Source organism: Pectinophora gossypiella, chromosome 6 (genome assembly GCF_024362695.1).
Source record: "Pectinophora gossypiella chromosome 6, ilPecGoss1.1, whole genome shotgun sequence".
Taxonomy (NCBI): Eukaryota; Metazoa; Arthropoda; class Insecta; order Lepidoptera; family Gelechiidae; genus Pectinophora; species Pectinophora gossypiella.
The window spans coordinates 1,887,717-1,903,027 of record NC_065409.1 but is presented as its reverse complement, the minus strand read 5'-3'; the positions used below and the strand labels follow the sequence as shown (position 1 = coordinate 1,903,027).

The 15,311-nt window shown below is 36.7% G+C and overlaps 1 protein-coding gene across 1 annotated transcript; it reads left to right on the top strand.

Moving 5' to 3' along the window:
- Positions 1-399: 399 nt before the first annotated feature.
- On the top strand, positions 400-8,856 carry LOC126367401 (dynein axonemal light chain 4). The gene is made up of 2 exons (XM_050010911.1): positions 400-736; positions 7,332-8,856. Exons 1-2 carry the CDS (start codon positions 671-673, stop codon positions 7,578-7,580), a joined length of 315 nt encoding a protein of 104 aa, XP_049866868.1. The 5' UTR covers positions 400-670; the 3' UTR covers positions 7,581-8,856.
- Positions 8,857-15,311: the final 6,455 nt, after the last annotated feature.

Genomic DNA, 15,311 nt, shown 5'->3' with positions numbered 1-15,311 from the left:
AAAGTGAACTGTGCGGAAAAAAGAAGTGCAGATGTGACTTTGTCTTAGTCTGCCTGCCAAAGCTGGTTAATTCAGTAACTTCTTTATAATGCGAGTGCGAGTTTTATTTTTTAAACTTCGCAGTCTCCTAATCTTAATAAATTTACTTCGGTACCTACTTTAAAATATTTGTACAAGCGAGTAAAGTTTGCACAACTTTATTTTTATGTTTTGTGAATGTATGTAAGTATGTAGTATAAAGCTCTTTTGATCATCATCAGCTCTAATAAGACTATAGGATAAAAATAAACTCAACATTAAGTTCATCTTAGCCTTAATTCAAACAGCAGCAAAAAACATTTTAAATAAAATAATAAATGGCGATGACTTCACCAATGAAATCACAATAGTTTCCACTAAGTAGGTTCGTAGACTCCCACGCGCTTGTGGAGGTCAGCCCAACTAGGTAAAATGTAGAGATTACTGGCTGGTTAGTAGTCGCGGCACACGTTGAGAAAAATCAATCACATCTTCCCGCCTCCGTCGGTTTCCAAGGCAACGCGTAAACAGTAGGGAGACTGCTTTCGGAGCGCGCGGTTCTTTGCAAGTGCTATGCTAGTGCTACGATCGTAGGTGTTTATGTTTTGAATATTATATTTTAGTTTTGCCTGTGTTGTGAAGTGCAAGGACCATGGCTGAAGAAGGGGGGGCTCCTGCGGCTACCGAGAAGATTATCCACACTTACCCCCTTATAAGGGTAAGTTTTCAAATCGCGACGAGGTAAACAATGCTTTGAGGCTGCAGTATCAGAATATTTATGTAATCTATTTTGTTACAACATTATGAAATGCCTAGTCGATTCAACACTGCACTGCATTCGAACCATCCTTTCTGTCTACCCCGGTAGGATCACAGACAAATACAATTGTGACATTTACAATACCTACATTTTTTGTTATTCTGTGTAGGCACCTAATGTCTTAGTTGCTAATATAGGTATACTTAGCAGTTGGTATTTAATTAAAGAACGTTTTATGGTATTATGGTATCCAAATTAACGTGCTCGTATTTTATGGTAATCGCAGTAAATAGTATTCGAGTATAGTCCTTCCTCCACAAAAAGAGATTGAAGTATACTTATCCATATTTCCTATACTCTATTTTTGATTGAATCCGGCACTGTACGGTTCATATCAAATTTTGAAACGAATTATCAGGAATGCCTGTTGTTTTATTGATGACATGTAGCTCTGCCCAACGTGATAGGGATATAGAAAATAATGGTCCATTTTACATTTTATTAGGTTGGTGTTTGTTCTATTTTCCTACCTTCAGAAAGGCAGGTCCATAGCCAATACCACCTGAAGAGATATTTAAAAAGTAAAATAACAACGTGACATTGAGAGAAATGTATTAAATTTCGGCGCTCGGTGTAGCGAAACGGACCCGTAGCGTATTGAATTACCATCGCTCTTGTGCCCAACTTACAGCCGTCGTATTATTCACATAAACATGGCATCACGGTTGTATCCCGGAAGGGGTAGAGTATACAGTCATGAACAATATCATGTACCCACTTTAGAACCCTGTCGCACTATCATATTTGACATTTAATGAAACTTACGGTTTCATTTGTCAAAAAAGTTAATGTGACATGGTCATTCTAATGATCATCGTGATCATCCTCCAATGCTGTTTGTAATTGTTTTGTGATTTTTTTTAAGTGATGTTATTGTCTTGCCTTTGTGTGTGGCGTCCTTTTATAATAAACAATTTCTATACTATTCTACATGGTCTCAAACTGTATTATACATATTTGTACTCGTGATCGTACAGTATCAATACACTCACTCCTCGCCAACTATGTTTCCCATGTAATAGAGGGCGAGCCTTTTGCCATTAACTCGGCACAAATTACTAGAAACTACGTGAATTATAAACAAATATGAAATCAACTCAAAGTCGAATGTAATAGTTTAGACCCCGAGCCTGGCTTCGAAACCCGTGACATTACGATATTATTAATAAACTAGCTTTTGCCCGCGACTTCGTCCGCGTGGCGTGTTATATAAGAGAGAGATCTTTGTGTGTGTGGGAGTGCATACTTATGCAGTTTAGATTTTTTCATATTTTTTTTTTCCCAATAACTCCCATTTTTCAAAATACAGCCAAAAATAAACTTTATATTTACTAAGGTATGCATGCATGCTAGATTGAATCAATTGATTGAATTGTTTTTTTTTTTTAATTGATTGTTCATTGAGTTTTAATTTTAATACACACTTCCTCTCTTCCCTTCAACGTTGCTGTGCCCTACAGGGTCCATGTTTTAGTTCCTATGCCTATGTAACACCCCATTGTACTACATGGAATGCAATAAATAATTTAATTGAATTGAATTGAAAACATCTATCTTACGCGGTTTCGATTTTTTCATACAAATGTTTTTTTCCCGCTTACTCCCGTTTCCGTGGGAATTTTGCAATATCCTGTTGCAACTAAGCTTTAAGTTAACTAAGGTACCTGCATGCCAAATTTCAAGCGTCTAACTTAAGCGGTTTAGATTTTTCATACAAAAGGATTTTCCCGCAAATTTCCGTTCCCGTGGGAATTCCGGGAATTCCTTTCTTAGTGCACCTCTACGGTACCTAAGCTATGTCCCTTCCAAATTTCAAATGCCTACGTTTAGCCGTTCAGGCTATGCGTAGATATGTCAGTCACTGAGTCAGTCAGTTTCTCCTTTTATTTAGATTTGATTTTTTCATACAAATGTTTTTCCCGCTAACTACCGTTCCCGTGGGAATTTTGTAATATCCTGTTGCAACTAAGCTTTAAGTTTACTAAAGTACCTGCATGCCAAATTTCAAACGTCTAACTTGAGTGGTTTAGATTTTTCATACAAAAGGATTTTCCCGCTAATTCCCGTTCCCGTGGGAATTTCGGGAATTCCTTTCTTAGTGCACCTCTACGGTACCTATGGTACCTGCATGCCAAATTTCAAACGTCTAACTTGAGTGGTTTAGATTTTTCATACAAAAGGATTTTCCCGCTAATTCCCGTTTCCGTGGGAATTTCGGGAATTCCTTTCTTAGTACACCTCTACGGCATCTAAGGTACCTGCATGACAAATTTCAAACGTCTAACTTGAGTGGTTTAGATTTTTCATACAAAAGGATTTTCCCGCTAATTCCCGTTCTCGTGGGAATTTCGGGAATTCCTTTCTTAGTGCACCTCTACGGTACCTATGGTACCTGCATGCCAAATTTCAAACGTCTAACTTGAGTGGTTTAGATTTTTCATACAAAAGGATTTTCCCGCTAATTTCCGTTCCCGTGGGAATTTCGGGAATTCCTTTCTTAGTGCACCTCTACGGTATCTAAGGTACCTGCGAGCCAAATTTCAAACATCTAACTTGAATGGTTTAGATTTTTCATACAAAAGGATTTTCCCGTTAATTCCCGTTCCCGTGAGAATTTTGGGAATTCCTTTCTTAGTGCACCTCTACGGTACCTATGGTACCTGCATGCCAAATTTCAAACGTCTAACTTGAGTGGTTTAGATTTTTCATACAAAAGGATTTTCCCGCTAATTGCCGTTCCCGTGGGAATTTCGGGAATTCCTTTCTTAGTACACCTCTACGGTATCTAAGGTACCTGCATGCCAAATTTCAAACGTCTAACTTGAGTGGTTTAGATTTTTCATACAAAAGGATTTTCCCGCTAATTCCCGTTCCCGTAGGAATTTCGGGAATTCCTTTCTTAGTGCACCTCTACGGTATCTAAGGTACCTGCATGCCAAATTTCAAACGTCTAACTTGAGCGGTTTAGATTTTTCATACAAAAGGATTTCCCTTCACTACTCTGCTCCTATTGATTGTAGCGTGATGAAAAGTATACTATAACCTGTCCAGGAGTGTGAAGAATAATTGTACCAAGTTTCATTAAAATCCGTCCAGTAGTTTTTGTTTCTATAAGGAACATACAGACAGACAGACAGACAGACAGACAGACAGACAGACAGACAAAAATTTTACTGATTGCATTTTTGGCATCAGTATCGACCACTTATCACCCCCTGATAGTTATTTTGAAAAAATATTTAATGTACAGAATTGACCTCTCTACAGATTTATTATAAGTATAGATAAATTACGGATATCGAACATAACGGTTTTTTGTATTAAGTATTCTACTTAGTAGGATAAAATGTATAAATATTTATGTCCTCCAGCATAACATGTATTTTACTTTTATATTTTTAATTAGGTATCTGTATAATTGTATTTGTATAATTTAGTTATCTACCTAAACGATTACGTTGTCTTACACTGCAAATTTTGTCTGCACCTATAATTGTCTTATGTAACAGTCTAATTCCTGATGTAACTTTTAATTTATTTAATGTTTTATTATATTTAGCTGTTGGTGTACCTTTTTTTATAAATAAATAAATATTCTACGCTAAGCTACTTAAGTATCAAAATCAAAACAGTTCGCAGATATCGGCCAGATACCTTGGATGTCTTATAATTGTCTTTTATTATGACGATAAATGCGTTTCTACTGCTTTATCGCTTTACTATGGACTAGGCTAAAAATAATATCTTATGAAAGATGATATTTGGTAGCCGGAAATCGAACCTGGAATATTTTGTACAAGAGGCAGATGCTCTGACAACTAAGCTTGATGCTTGAGTCTATGTTGACATTCTTTGAATTGTGTGCTTATTGAACGGAATCAAGAAACTGTGCAAAAAACACATTCCGAAATTCACTTAAATATCTACTAATTTAATAGTTAGGCCGGCAAAGCCGTTATGTATGACCCCCTTGGTGTTGCGGGTGTCTATGGGCGACGGTAATTGCTTATTATCGGGTGATCCGTTAGCTCGTTTGCCCACTGTATTATAAAAAAAATCTAATTATGTATGTATGATATTATAGTAAAGGAATACAGACCATAACGAATAAATCCTTTATCAATGTTATAGTCGCTCAGGAATAACCAATGCCATACCACAATTAGTACACTACTTAGTTAAGAAAACGAATATTTTGGAGATCAAACAAACAAAGTGGTCTTTGAACCAAGAATAGACGCAATATTTTACGCGTCCGCTGTAGGTACCTATTGTTTGTTATGGCAGGTGGATTCTATTCAGACTTCGTCTTTACAAGCAATCTATTACACGTTTTATGTTTTTCATAGAAGATGTAAGTAATTCTCAAGATCTCTCAGTGCTCTTCATTTGTCAGACTAACGGCCTCTGTGGTCCAGCGGTTGAGTGTTGGACTCACAATCCGGAGGCCCCGGGTTCGAATCCCGGTGGGAAGATATCACAAAAATCACTGTGATCCCTAGTTTGGTTAGGACATTACAGGCTAATCACCTGATTGTCCGAAAGTAAGATGATCCGTGCTTCGGAAGGCACGTTAAGCCGCTGGTCTCGGTTACTATATACTGATGTAAGTCAGTAATCGTTACATGAGCCATGTCAGTGGCCTTTGGCGGCTCAATCATAACCCTGACACTAGGAGTTGATGAGGCTAGTATTCCACCTCACACACAACCCACACGATAAGAAGAAGAATTGTCAGATTGTTACGAACGCTATCCGAAGAAAACTAAAAACTTCTTCGTCTAAAAAAGCAAAAATATTACTATTTGACATTTGTTTAAATTGTGCAATTACTTTTGTATGCGAAAGGTCAAATTGCATTAAATTGCTTTTTACATGAATTGCATCGATGAGGCCTTTTGAGACCTCCAGATCCTCTTCTCCTCCTTAAGAGTCAGCGGTCTAGTCTAGTGCTTAGACTCTAAACAAGCCTTAGATCAATCAACTCGATGTAAACATTTTAGGTTGTACTTATCTCACGTAGAAATACTATGTTATATTGTAAGTATAAACCTGTCCACGCGAAATTAGAAAAAAAATACTGCCTATAGAGCTGGAAAACTGCGGAAGGAAACAGGAAAATGACGTTCGCAACTTACTTAGATGATAATGATGTGTTCTTCAAAGAAAGGAAAAGTGAAAGTTCTATTTAGAAACTGATCGCCTATTTAAATATGTTATATTATAAATTAAGTATTTTTATTCACACGTTTAAAAGTATAGGCACCTAAAGAATCATCCGTAAAGTTTAGCTAAATTGGCGCTATTTGATTATGACTTATTATGATAGGTGTTGAGATGTTTTTTTAATTATACTTACGTAAGTAATTGTTAAATGAATTTTCAGAGACCGTTACCAGAAAATATCGCATAACATGTGCAATAAGAAAACGATTTTAAAATAGGTACCTATAGAAATGCTATTTGAATTCAATGTTAAAGCGATTGAAGAGAGGTTTTCCTTGAAATGATTACCACGAGATTTTCTTACGACCTATTATTCATTATAACTTCCATTATACTATCACGAGAGATACGTTCAAGGATATTAAGGAAAACGAAGGTTATACCTCAGAGGGGCATCATAAACAATACATTGTTATGAAAAGACGCTTTTTTTTTTTTTCTTATTTTTAACGAGGCTTTGAACACTCTGTGTAATCATGCCAGCCTCATAGGTGCTTTCGTGTACATATCCCTTAGACAAGGGATTGGTCAACCAAATAATATAAACTAAAAGCCTTACTTGATAGTGGCTCTGCCAACCAGCAATTGACTTCTCCGTTGCCAAGAGAAATCACACCCTGAGAGCGAAAAACCTTTCTTCGCACGTCTATATTCCGGGCACATTCCAACAAAATATGGTAAAGGTCATCGACCATATGACAGTCATGGCACAGAGGTGAAGGTTTAATACCCATTAAATGATAAAACTTATTTGTTGGGATGTGTCCGGAACGCAGCCTGAGAGCTGAGATCAATAGCTTCCTATTGAGGTTGGCATTCTCAAACCAAGGAATCCATAGCGGACTTGCCTGGATGGTCCTGTACCAGACTCCAACACCCCTTGCCAATGACAATTCACCAAAGTGATACTCCCATTTTTCCAAACATCTGAAAAGACGCTTACACACGCTAGTACTCTTCCTTATTTTAGAGAGCACGTAGAGTTACAAATTACTATTTATGATAGTACCTACCTATTCAACTGTAGGTATAACTCGTGCAAATTAATTAGTTAATTCGAACAAGTTACGCCTAGTCTCTGCTTCTTCAATCCTGTGGGTAAGGCTTATCAACACTGGTTTCAGTGTTATTATTGAGCCCCCGTCTAGTTAGACACCTCACTAGTAACTATAACCCATTCACATCGTACATTATTCGTCTAGTTAAGTCGTACAGATTAGATACGTGTGTGTGGCTCAAAAACTGACCAAAAAACCATTGTTCACAGCACTCGGACATGTCAGAAGAGATGCGGAACGAAGCGATGGAGTTATCAGTGACGGCCTGCGAGAAGTTTTCCCACAATAACGAACTGGCTGCCCGCATGGTCAAGGAGGCAATGGACAAGAAGTTCGGACCAGCCTTCCATGTAGTAGTTGGTGAAAGCTACGGCTTCGAAGTCACCTACGAATGCACCAACATCTGTTACCTATATTTTGGCGGGAACCAAGCCATTTGTATTTGGAAGTGCTCTTGAAACCCTAGCGTATTTAGTTTTTTAATAATCATCGTCGTGGCACAAGCAATCACGTATTCCGCCAAATGTACAAAGCTTTTTACGTTTGAAAAGAAATATGATGCTTGGCACAGTAAATCGTAATACGAGGTCAAGATTTTAATCGTGTGAAGACTTTTTGTGTAGCTATGAGTACCTACTTACTCGTGTTTTTAATTTATAAAGTCTTTTGAATACGTTTAAATGGTTCGCTTTAATGGTCACTAATTGATATTTTTTATATGTTTAAGTGGATATCCTAAGTTTTTGTATTTAATAACTACATATTAGGATTCCTCGCGAACGATTTATAAAGGCAATATAATTGAGTACTTAATAGGATATATTTTTTTATATAAAATAATTGAGCAGTAATAATTATTTCCTATATTTAAAAATAATACTGCAAGTACGAGTACGCATTACTAGTGTTCATAAGTTTTCATTTTTACGGTTACCTCGATATACCAAATTATCTTTTTGTAAAAGAGCTCGTTTAAATGTAACGAGCGTTTAAACTACAATGCTAATGGAAATTGTGACGTGTTTTCATATGCAAATGACTAAACAGCACGAAACTGAAGAGTTGGTAAAAATAATTCGTTGAACTGTTTGCATAATTCGGGAAACAAGTTAGTTTTACCGATTTCCATTACACTTAAATATTTTTTTAACGAAATTGTAGAATACTTAGGACGTTTACCTTTTCATAAAAGTTTTGCTACAGACGCTAAGTTTTCAATTAAAGAATGAGGAACGGTTGAAGCCTCCGTAAAAAAATCATCTACAAATCTTTATTTTTACAACGAGTTTATTATAAAAATTGAAAGCTGATGATTTTGTGTTAAACAAAGTTAAACGTCTCCAAAAATGCGTCCTCTCCCTAGTCGTTAAGGGTGCAAATTGTAACCTATAGCGGTTATTTTATTGGTGTATTGACTGTCTGTCCCCTACGTGTCATAAGGGAGAGTTCATGCTACATTATTTAGCGGAATAACATTTGTAATACGTCCCTAATGTGCCTTGGCCATGTAATTTATTTGGAGTCAGATTATAAGCTATTTTTGTTAAAAACAATTTACAGTGATAGAGCTGATTGGAGCCTCATTTTAAGCGTAATACCTGTGTCAGGAGATTCCGCTCTTACATAAAAAACAAGTTACACTTACACAAATAAAATAAACCAACGTGTTTAATGTGTTAAGGTTGTGATTTTGTCTTAAAATTCTTGTTCTTTCAAAAAAAAAAAAAACATTTTTAAGGATAGGTCATTTAAGTACCGTACCTACCTACTTTTCGTAGTGTTACATAGAAAAGAATCGATCGACTTAATATCGACTGATAAGTACAATGTTAATGAACGTCACAAAACTAGCTTACTTACGTACTTTTACAGGTCTAATTCTTACCGCGCATTGAAGCTGTTGTAAAATGTTATCTTTATTGAAATGTAATCAGGTCTGGTCGTTCTGTTTAAAAGTAGCGAAATGCTTTAATAATATTTTTTTATGATTATGATTGTCAAAAAAGGCCATACAGGCGTTTCAAGGTGAGTTGAGCGGCAAACACGCTACCCGCTTCGCCTATTAATAAGTTAATAACCATTTTAAATTAGAGGGTGACGGCGGAGGGCGACTGAACATATATCTAGTACCTATAGTATAGACAAAGCCAATGCATTGACCTTCTGACGACCTTCGCGTGCACAGCAGTAGGTATAATCAGAGATATTATACGTTGAAGTAGGGATCTTACGTCTAGGTTACCTGAAAACAACATAAACAGCCTACATACGTCCCACTGCTGGGCACAGGCCTCCCCTCATTCAACCGGAGGGGGTACACTTACACATACTCCATCACGCTGCTCCACTGCTGGTTGCGGGAAGGGCTAATTGCCGGGAGCAACAGCTTAACGTGCCCTCTGAAGCACGGAGTGATGTTACTTATGTCTATAACTACTTACCTTTATTTTTTCTTCAACTGCAGCGTTATCCCCGTTTTTCCCAGAGTGACTGTCGTGTCGTGTCTGGTTAGTGGTCCGCTTCTTCTCTTCTGTAACCAAGACTTTCACTCCCAGGAGCTATTCTTCCATAATTGTAAAAATTTCATAATTGTCGACGATTGACCTGTGAAAAGGATCGGAAACATTATGGTGCAACAAACGTAATGTGATCAAAATGATATATCTTTTGTCTCTTTCGTACTAGTTAGATTAGATAAGCTATATTATGCCTCTAGTGCAACAGAGATATCTCTCGTCTCTTTCGCACTAGGCGGTGTACTATATCTCTTTTATTATGTTAAGTACGTTTATTCGACCATAATAACTTCAATTATATAGGTATCGAAGAAAAATTCAAAAATCGAATTCAAAAACAGACTTCACCCGCAGTTGCGTAGCGCGGCGCTGCAAAACCTTATTTCTACTATTTCATAAGAATTTGAGTTAGAGTTGCCCCCTAGAGAATATTTGCCGCGCCGCGCCGCGCATATCCGGTAAACAGATATCGACTAGACTAGGTTGTTCAAATACTACTTCAAACTTATTTACTTACTCACTTTCTGTTGAGCACACATTTGCTAATCATTGCCAACACCAACCATTCGTATTGTTTTCACAAACTGGGTTAATGTTTTTTGTGATGTGGATAATACCAAAACTTTGTAGACCGTCTCTGCGTCGCATTAAAATTGGGTCGTGTACCAGGTTCAAGATAAATTATGAAATTCTGATTACTAAATAAACACAAATGTGAAACTAACGAAAAGCATTTTCTTTATTTTATTTAACTTAGTTATGAATTTTAATCAAGAAAAACGTAATAATAAGTTCGACATTTTATTACGTTTTTCTATGACGTCACAGTGTGCGTTTTCATACAAATTCCATAGTAATTTCGTGTTTTGACGTTTAGTAAAAAGTAACTGATTTGACTAGTTGGAAACTAGCCTATTGTGCCGAAAGCACATCTCGGACACTACTTACAAAAACATTCTTACCATGTGCTGCCTTACCGCGTAAGTGCGAACAAGACAAAGAGTCTACGCGCGCTCCCGCACTCAGCGGCTTACGGCTATTTAAAGTAAGACCCAGAGGGGGTGAGGTAAATCTACCTTGGCACCCGATATAAATTGCTGCGGGGCAGTGAGTGACCGTTCTATAGTAACGTTAGCAGTTATTTTATTCTATGCTGACAGTACTGTCGGTATGTATGTACGGTCACGAGCATTAATATGTATACACTTTGGTACCATGTCACATTAACTTTTTTGACAAATTGAACTGTAAGTCTCACTGAATGTCAAATATATTAGTGCGACAGAGTTCTAAAGTGGGTACATTATATTGCTCATGACTGTACAATGTACATACATACGCGGTATTGGGAGCTTTTCGAGACGGGATTATTTTTGTAATGTACGCCGCATTTATGTCTGGCTGCAAAAGTCCAATCAGTTTCTTGCAAAGTAATAAATTAAGTGGTTGCACTTAAGACTGGTTACATGTCGTTTCTGTAATACACCAACAACACCTCCAAAAACATAATGGTTCATAATTTCACCACTGTTTACAAATAATTCGCCAGGCTCAGTGATTTTTTGCTCTTTGATTTAGGTACGTACCTAATGATCTAGTTTGTACAGAACTAGGTGAAACGCGATTAGTTCACCATGCGATGGAATATAGTCTTAGGCTCGACGAAATCAGAATCATTTTACTCCAAGTAATTATCATGGATAAACTAGTCAAAGGTCAATTGTACGTTCTTTGAATCTTACGACGCATTTTCGTACTTTTTTAGGTATCAATAATTATACAGTTGTGACAGTGTTAGTGACATCGTAACGAAAACTTTAAGCGATGATTCAGACTATGATTCTGAGTTGATATCCAGTGGAATTTTCCGTCGCAAAAGTATGGGACGGAAAATAATTAAAAACAAAAAACATCATGATTTTTTCGACAGGAAAATCCATTTGATATCAACTCAGAATCATAGTATGGATCATCCCCTTCAGTATTAGTTACGATGTCACTAACATTATACAGATAATGCACTTTGTGTATCTGTAATGCATCAGCCTGCATCTGACGTGAATCGGCGTGATATCATCATCTGTTGGGTATTAAAGACATTTATGATCGCGACTTCATGAGACATATTTTTCTTCTAACGATAGTTACCTAATGTTGAGCCGTGGTAGCCCAGTTAGTAGAACGCTTGCCTCTCACTTTAAGATCGCAGGTTCGAATCCAGTACAGGCCTAAACCAATGATTGTCGAATTTGTTTTTGAAATCATGTTTGGATCGTAAATTATTATCACGTGCTCAGCGGAGAAGCCCACCTTCCCGAGAAATGCATTTTCCGAGAAATGTTACCTAACCTGTATTGGGCTGGTTTTCCCTACGCGGGTTGGAAGGTCAGTCGTTTCTTCGTCGTTAGGTAAGCGGACCCTGTCAAAAAGGGGATAATGCTGGCAGATGATGATAGATTACCTAATGACTTGAATAATCCGGTCAGGCGCATGATGTCCAATTCGAAAATGGTCCAACGCGTCCAAAACGTAAAAAACACAGATTTTCCAATTTCCAGATAGTCCAATCCGCAAATTGACCCATAACCCTAACACCGTAAATAAGGTTCTATCCATCATACAGAGCTTCGTTACAAGTGTCTGCATTACTTGTGGTTCTGCCCTCTCCATTAGGAAACCACGGGCGTGAATTTATCTAACACTATGGCCATACAAAATATTCCAGCATTAATGTACTAGATAAGACAAGGTCTTTAATGGTGAATCCTTCCAGTTTATTTATACCTCAATTGTAAATCTTATTTTTTTATAGTTTCGATTTTATCAAGGGTATCATTTAAGCTATCACCAATTTAATTACTTTTGTGTTTCTTAAATAATAGGGTTTGTCCTCAAAATAGTAGATCTGTCACCAAAATGTAGTCACCAAACAATGCAAAATCAGTTCCACAATAAATCACCTAAAATCCTGAGATATAAGGTCTAGTACCAAATAAATGTTTTTGTATGTATTATAATAGGTGTGTCCTAATAAGTATTTAAACAAACTAATTTAAAGAGATTACCAATAAATCATATTATGTTACTAGAAAATTGCATTAAGTTCAAATAAAAAATTAGGGTTGTCATCATCGTTTCAACCAAAAGATTCTGCTACTTAACTAGACTCCCAAGGTTCTAAATTTCCACTGGTAGTATAAATTATATTTAGCAGAGTAGTAAATAAAACAATTAAAGTCAATATAAGTAATCAATATTTATTGTTTAAAATAATTACCACTGAACAATCAGCGCTGGTTTAAAATAGCTGGCTTATGGCACGCCGCCCGCGTCGCGCATCGTGTGATCGAACGTAGTTACCTACTACCCATCGTTGAGGCCGGATTGGTCAATTTTTAAAGCGCGCCAATTTGTCTCTGCCCCTTTGATCATTTTTTCATTAAAATTATGAATTGATGTATTAAATTGGTAACGAATACTATTAATTTAATATCTGAACGAAATAAAATGTTACTACTGTATTGGTGACAAAATATCAAATAAAAAGGAGTCGCAGTCAGGGATCGATAATCGATTTATTTGGTGACAGATCTACCATTCTGACCACAGAGTTATTATTTAAGTAACAAAACTGTTATTATAAAAACGAAGTTTATATTCATGTAATGCAATATAATTTTATTGGTTATCGATCTCTTATTTTACACATATATTAACATTAATTTGATAATTCATACCTGGGAACAATTTTTGTTTATCTGAGAACGAAAATATTTCGTGGCGATAGATCTATTTATTAGGTGATACATCTTGATGACAAATATAAATTTTGGTGATAGAAAATATAGTCCCCTTTTATCAATGATTTATGTAATTATAATAATGAATTCGTGGCACGGATACAGTTTTTTCTCAGTGGCTCACTTATAAAAAGTGTAAACAAATAGACCTTATAGACAGAAACAATTATTTTTTTGTTGAATTTAGATTTTGGCCTTCAATTATCTCAGCTGTTGTATTGTGCAGTACAGACAACGATAAAAGTAGGTACCTACTCTCTTTATGTTCAACTTTTTAATAATAACAGTTACGGGCAAATAACAGTTATGGTCGAGCCAACTGTGCAGTGAAAACTCCTTATCCTTTAAGGAGTTTTCACTGCATTAAGTACTCACACCTCACCGAGCTTTCTGTTAGACCAATGGTGGTGAGCCGTATCGCCGTCTATAATGGTCCTTATCCTTTAAGGAGTTTTCACTGCACAGTTGGCTCGCTGGTTTTTGGTTGGTTAGCTCGGTGAGGTGTGGGTACTTAGTTCATCTTGTGATGGGTACCTCTGCCTACTCCAGTTGGGATATAGTCGTGGGCTTATGTTAAAGAGCCGCGTGGGTTGTAGAGCGACGCGTTACTGCATAGAAATATAAATGCGCGTGACATTTTGCGTAAACGCTGAGCGCCCTACGCTCATTTTTAGGGTTCCGTAGCCTAATGGCAAAAAACGGAACCCTTATAGATTCGTCATGTCTGTCCGTCCGTCCGTATGTCACAGCCGCTTTTCTCCGAAACTATAACAGCTATACTGTTGAAACTTGATACATATGTGTATTCTGTGAACCGCGTTAAGATTTTTATGCAATGATAGAAAAAAAACAATAAATTTTGGGGGTCCCCATACATAGACATTTTTGAAACTCAAAAAAAAATATTTTTCAACAAACCCATACGTGTGGGGTATCTATGGATAGGTCTTCTAAAATAGTATTGAAGTTTCTAATATCATTTTTTTCTAAACTGAATAGTTTGCGCGAGAGACACTTCCAAAGTGGTAAAATGTGTCCCCCCTCGCCCCCCTGTAACTTCTAAAAGAAGAGGAGGATAAAACTAAAAAAAATATATGATGTAGATTACCATGCAAACTACCAACGAAAATTGGTTTGAACCAGATCTAGTAAGTAGTTTTTTTTTTTAATACATCATAAATCGTAAACCGTAATTTACTTCCTCTACTTTTATATTATGTTACTTGCTGTTACGGAACCCTCCATGGGCGAGTCCGACTCGCACTTGGCCGCTTTTTGAATCGTTTGTCTCAAACTCACATGCGAAAATATGCAGGGCGTTCGTTAGTGACATCGTAACGAATACGGAGGGGGATGATTCAGACCATGATTCTGAGTTGTTATGAAGTGGATTTTCCTGACGGCAAATTCATTAAAATTTTAATGTTTTTGAAATTATTTGCTGTTCTATACTTTTGCGAAGGAAAATTCCACTTGATATCAACTCAGAAGCGTGGCCTGAATGATACCTCAAAGTTTTCGTTACGATGTCACTAACACCCTGTATACCTATTCTGTCTAATTTGCTACGTGAAATAGGTATATAATTTCGCACGCGAGTAGAAAACGAATGATTCAAAATTACGGCTCCGCACTGAACGAGGCCTAAGTTAAATGTCTAACTCATATTAGATCAATGGCCCAATATCTAATCCTTAGAACTACTAATGTGATTGACTGTACCTACAACACTAACGAGAATTACAAACGCTTTTTTGTAATCATTTTGTCAATTAGTTTTTATACGTAATTATGTGTATTTTAGAACAGAATAAGTAATTTTGGTGTTTACGTAATCAACGTACAAAATCAAGCCGAGGCTATATTGTAACGA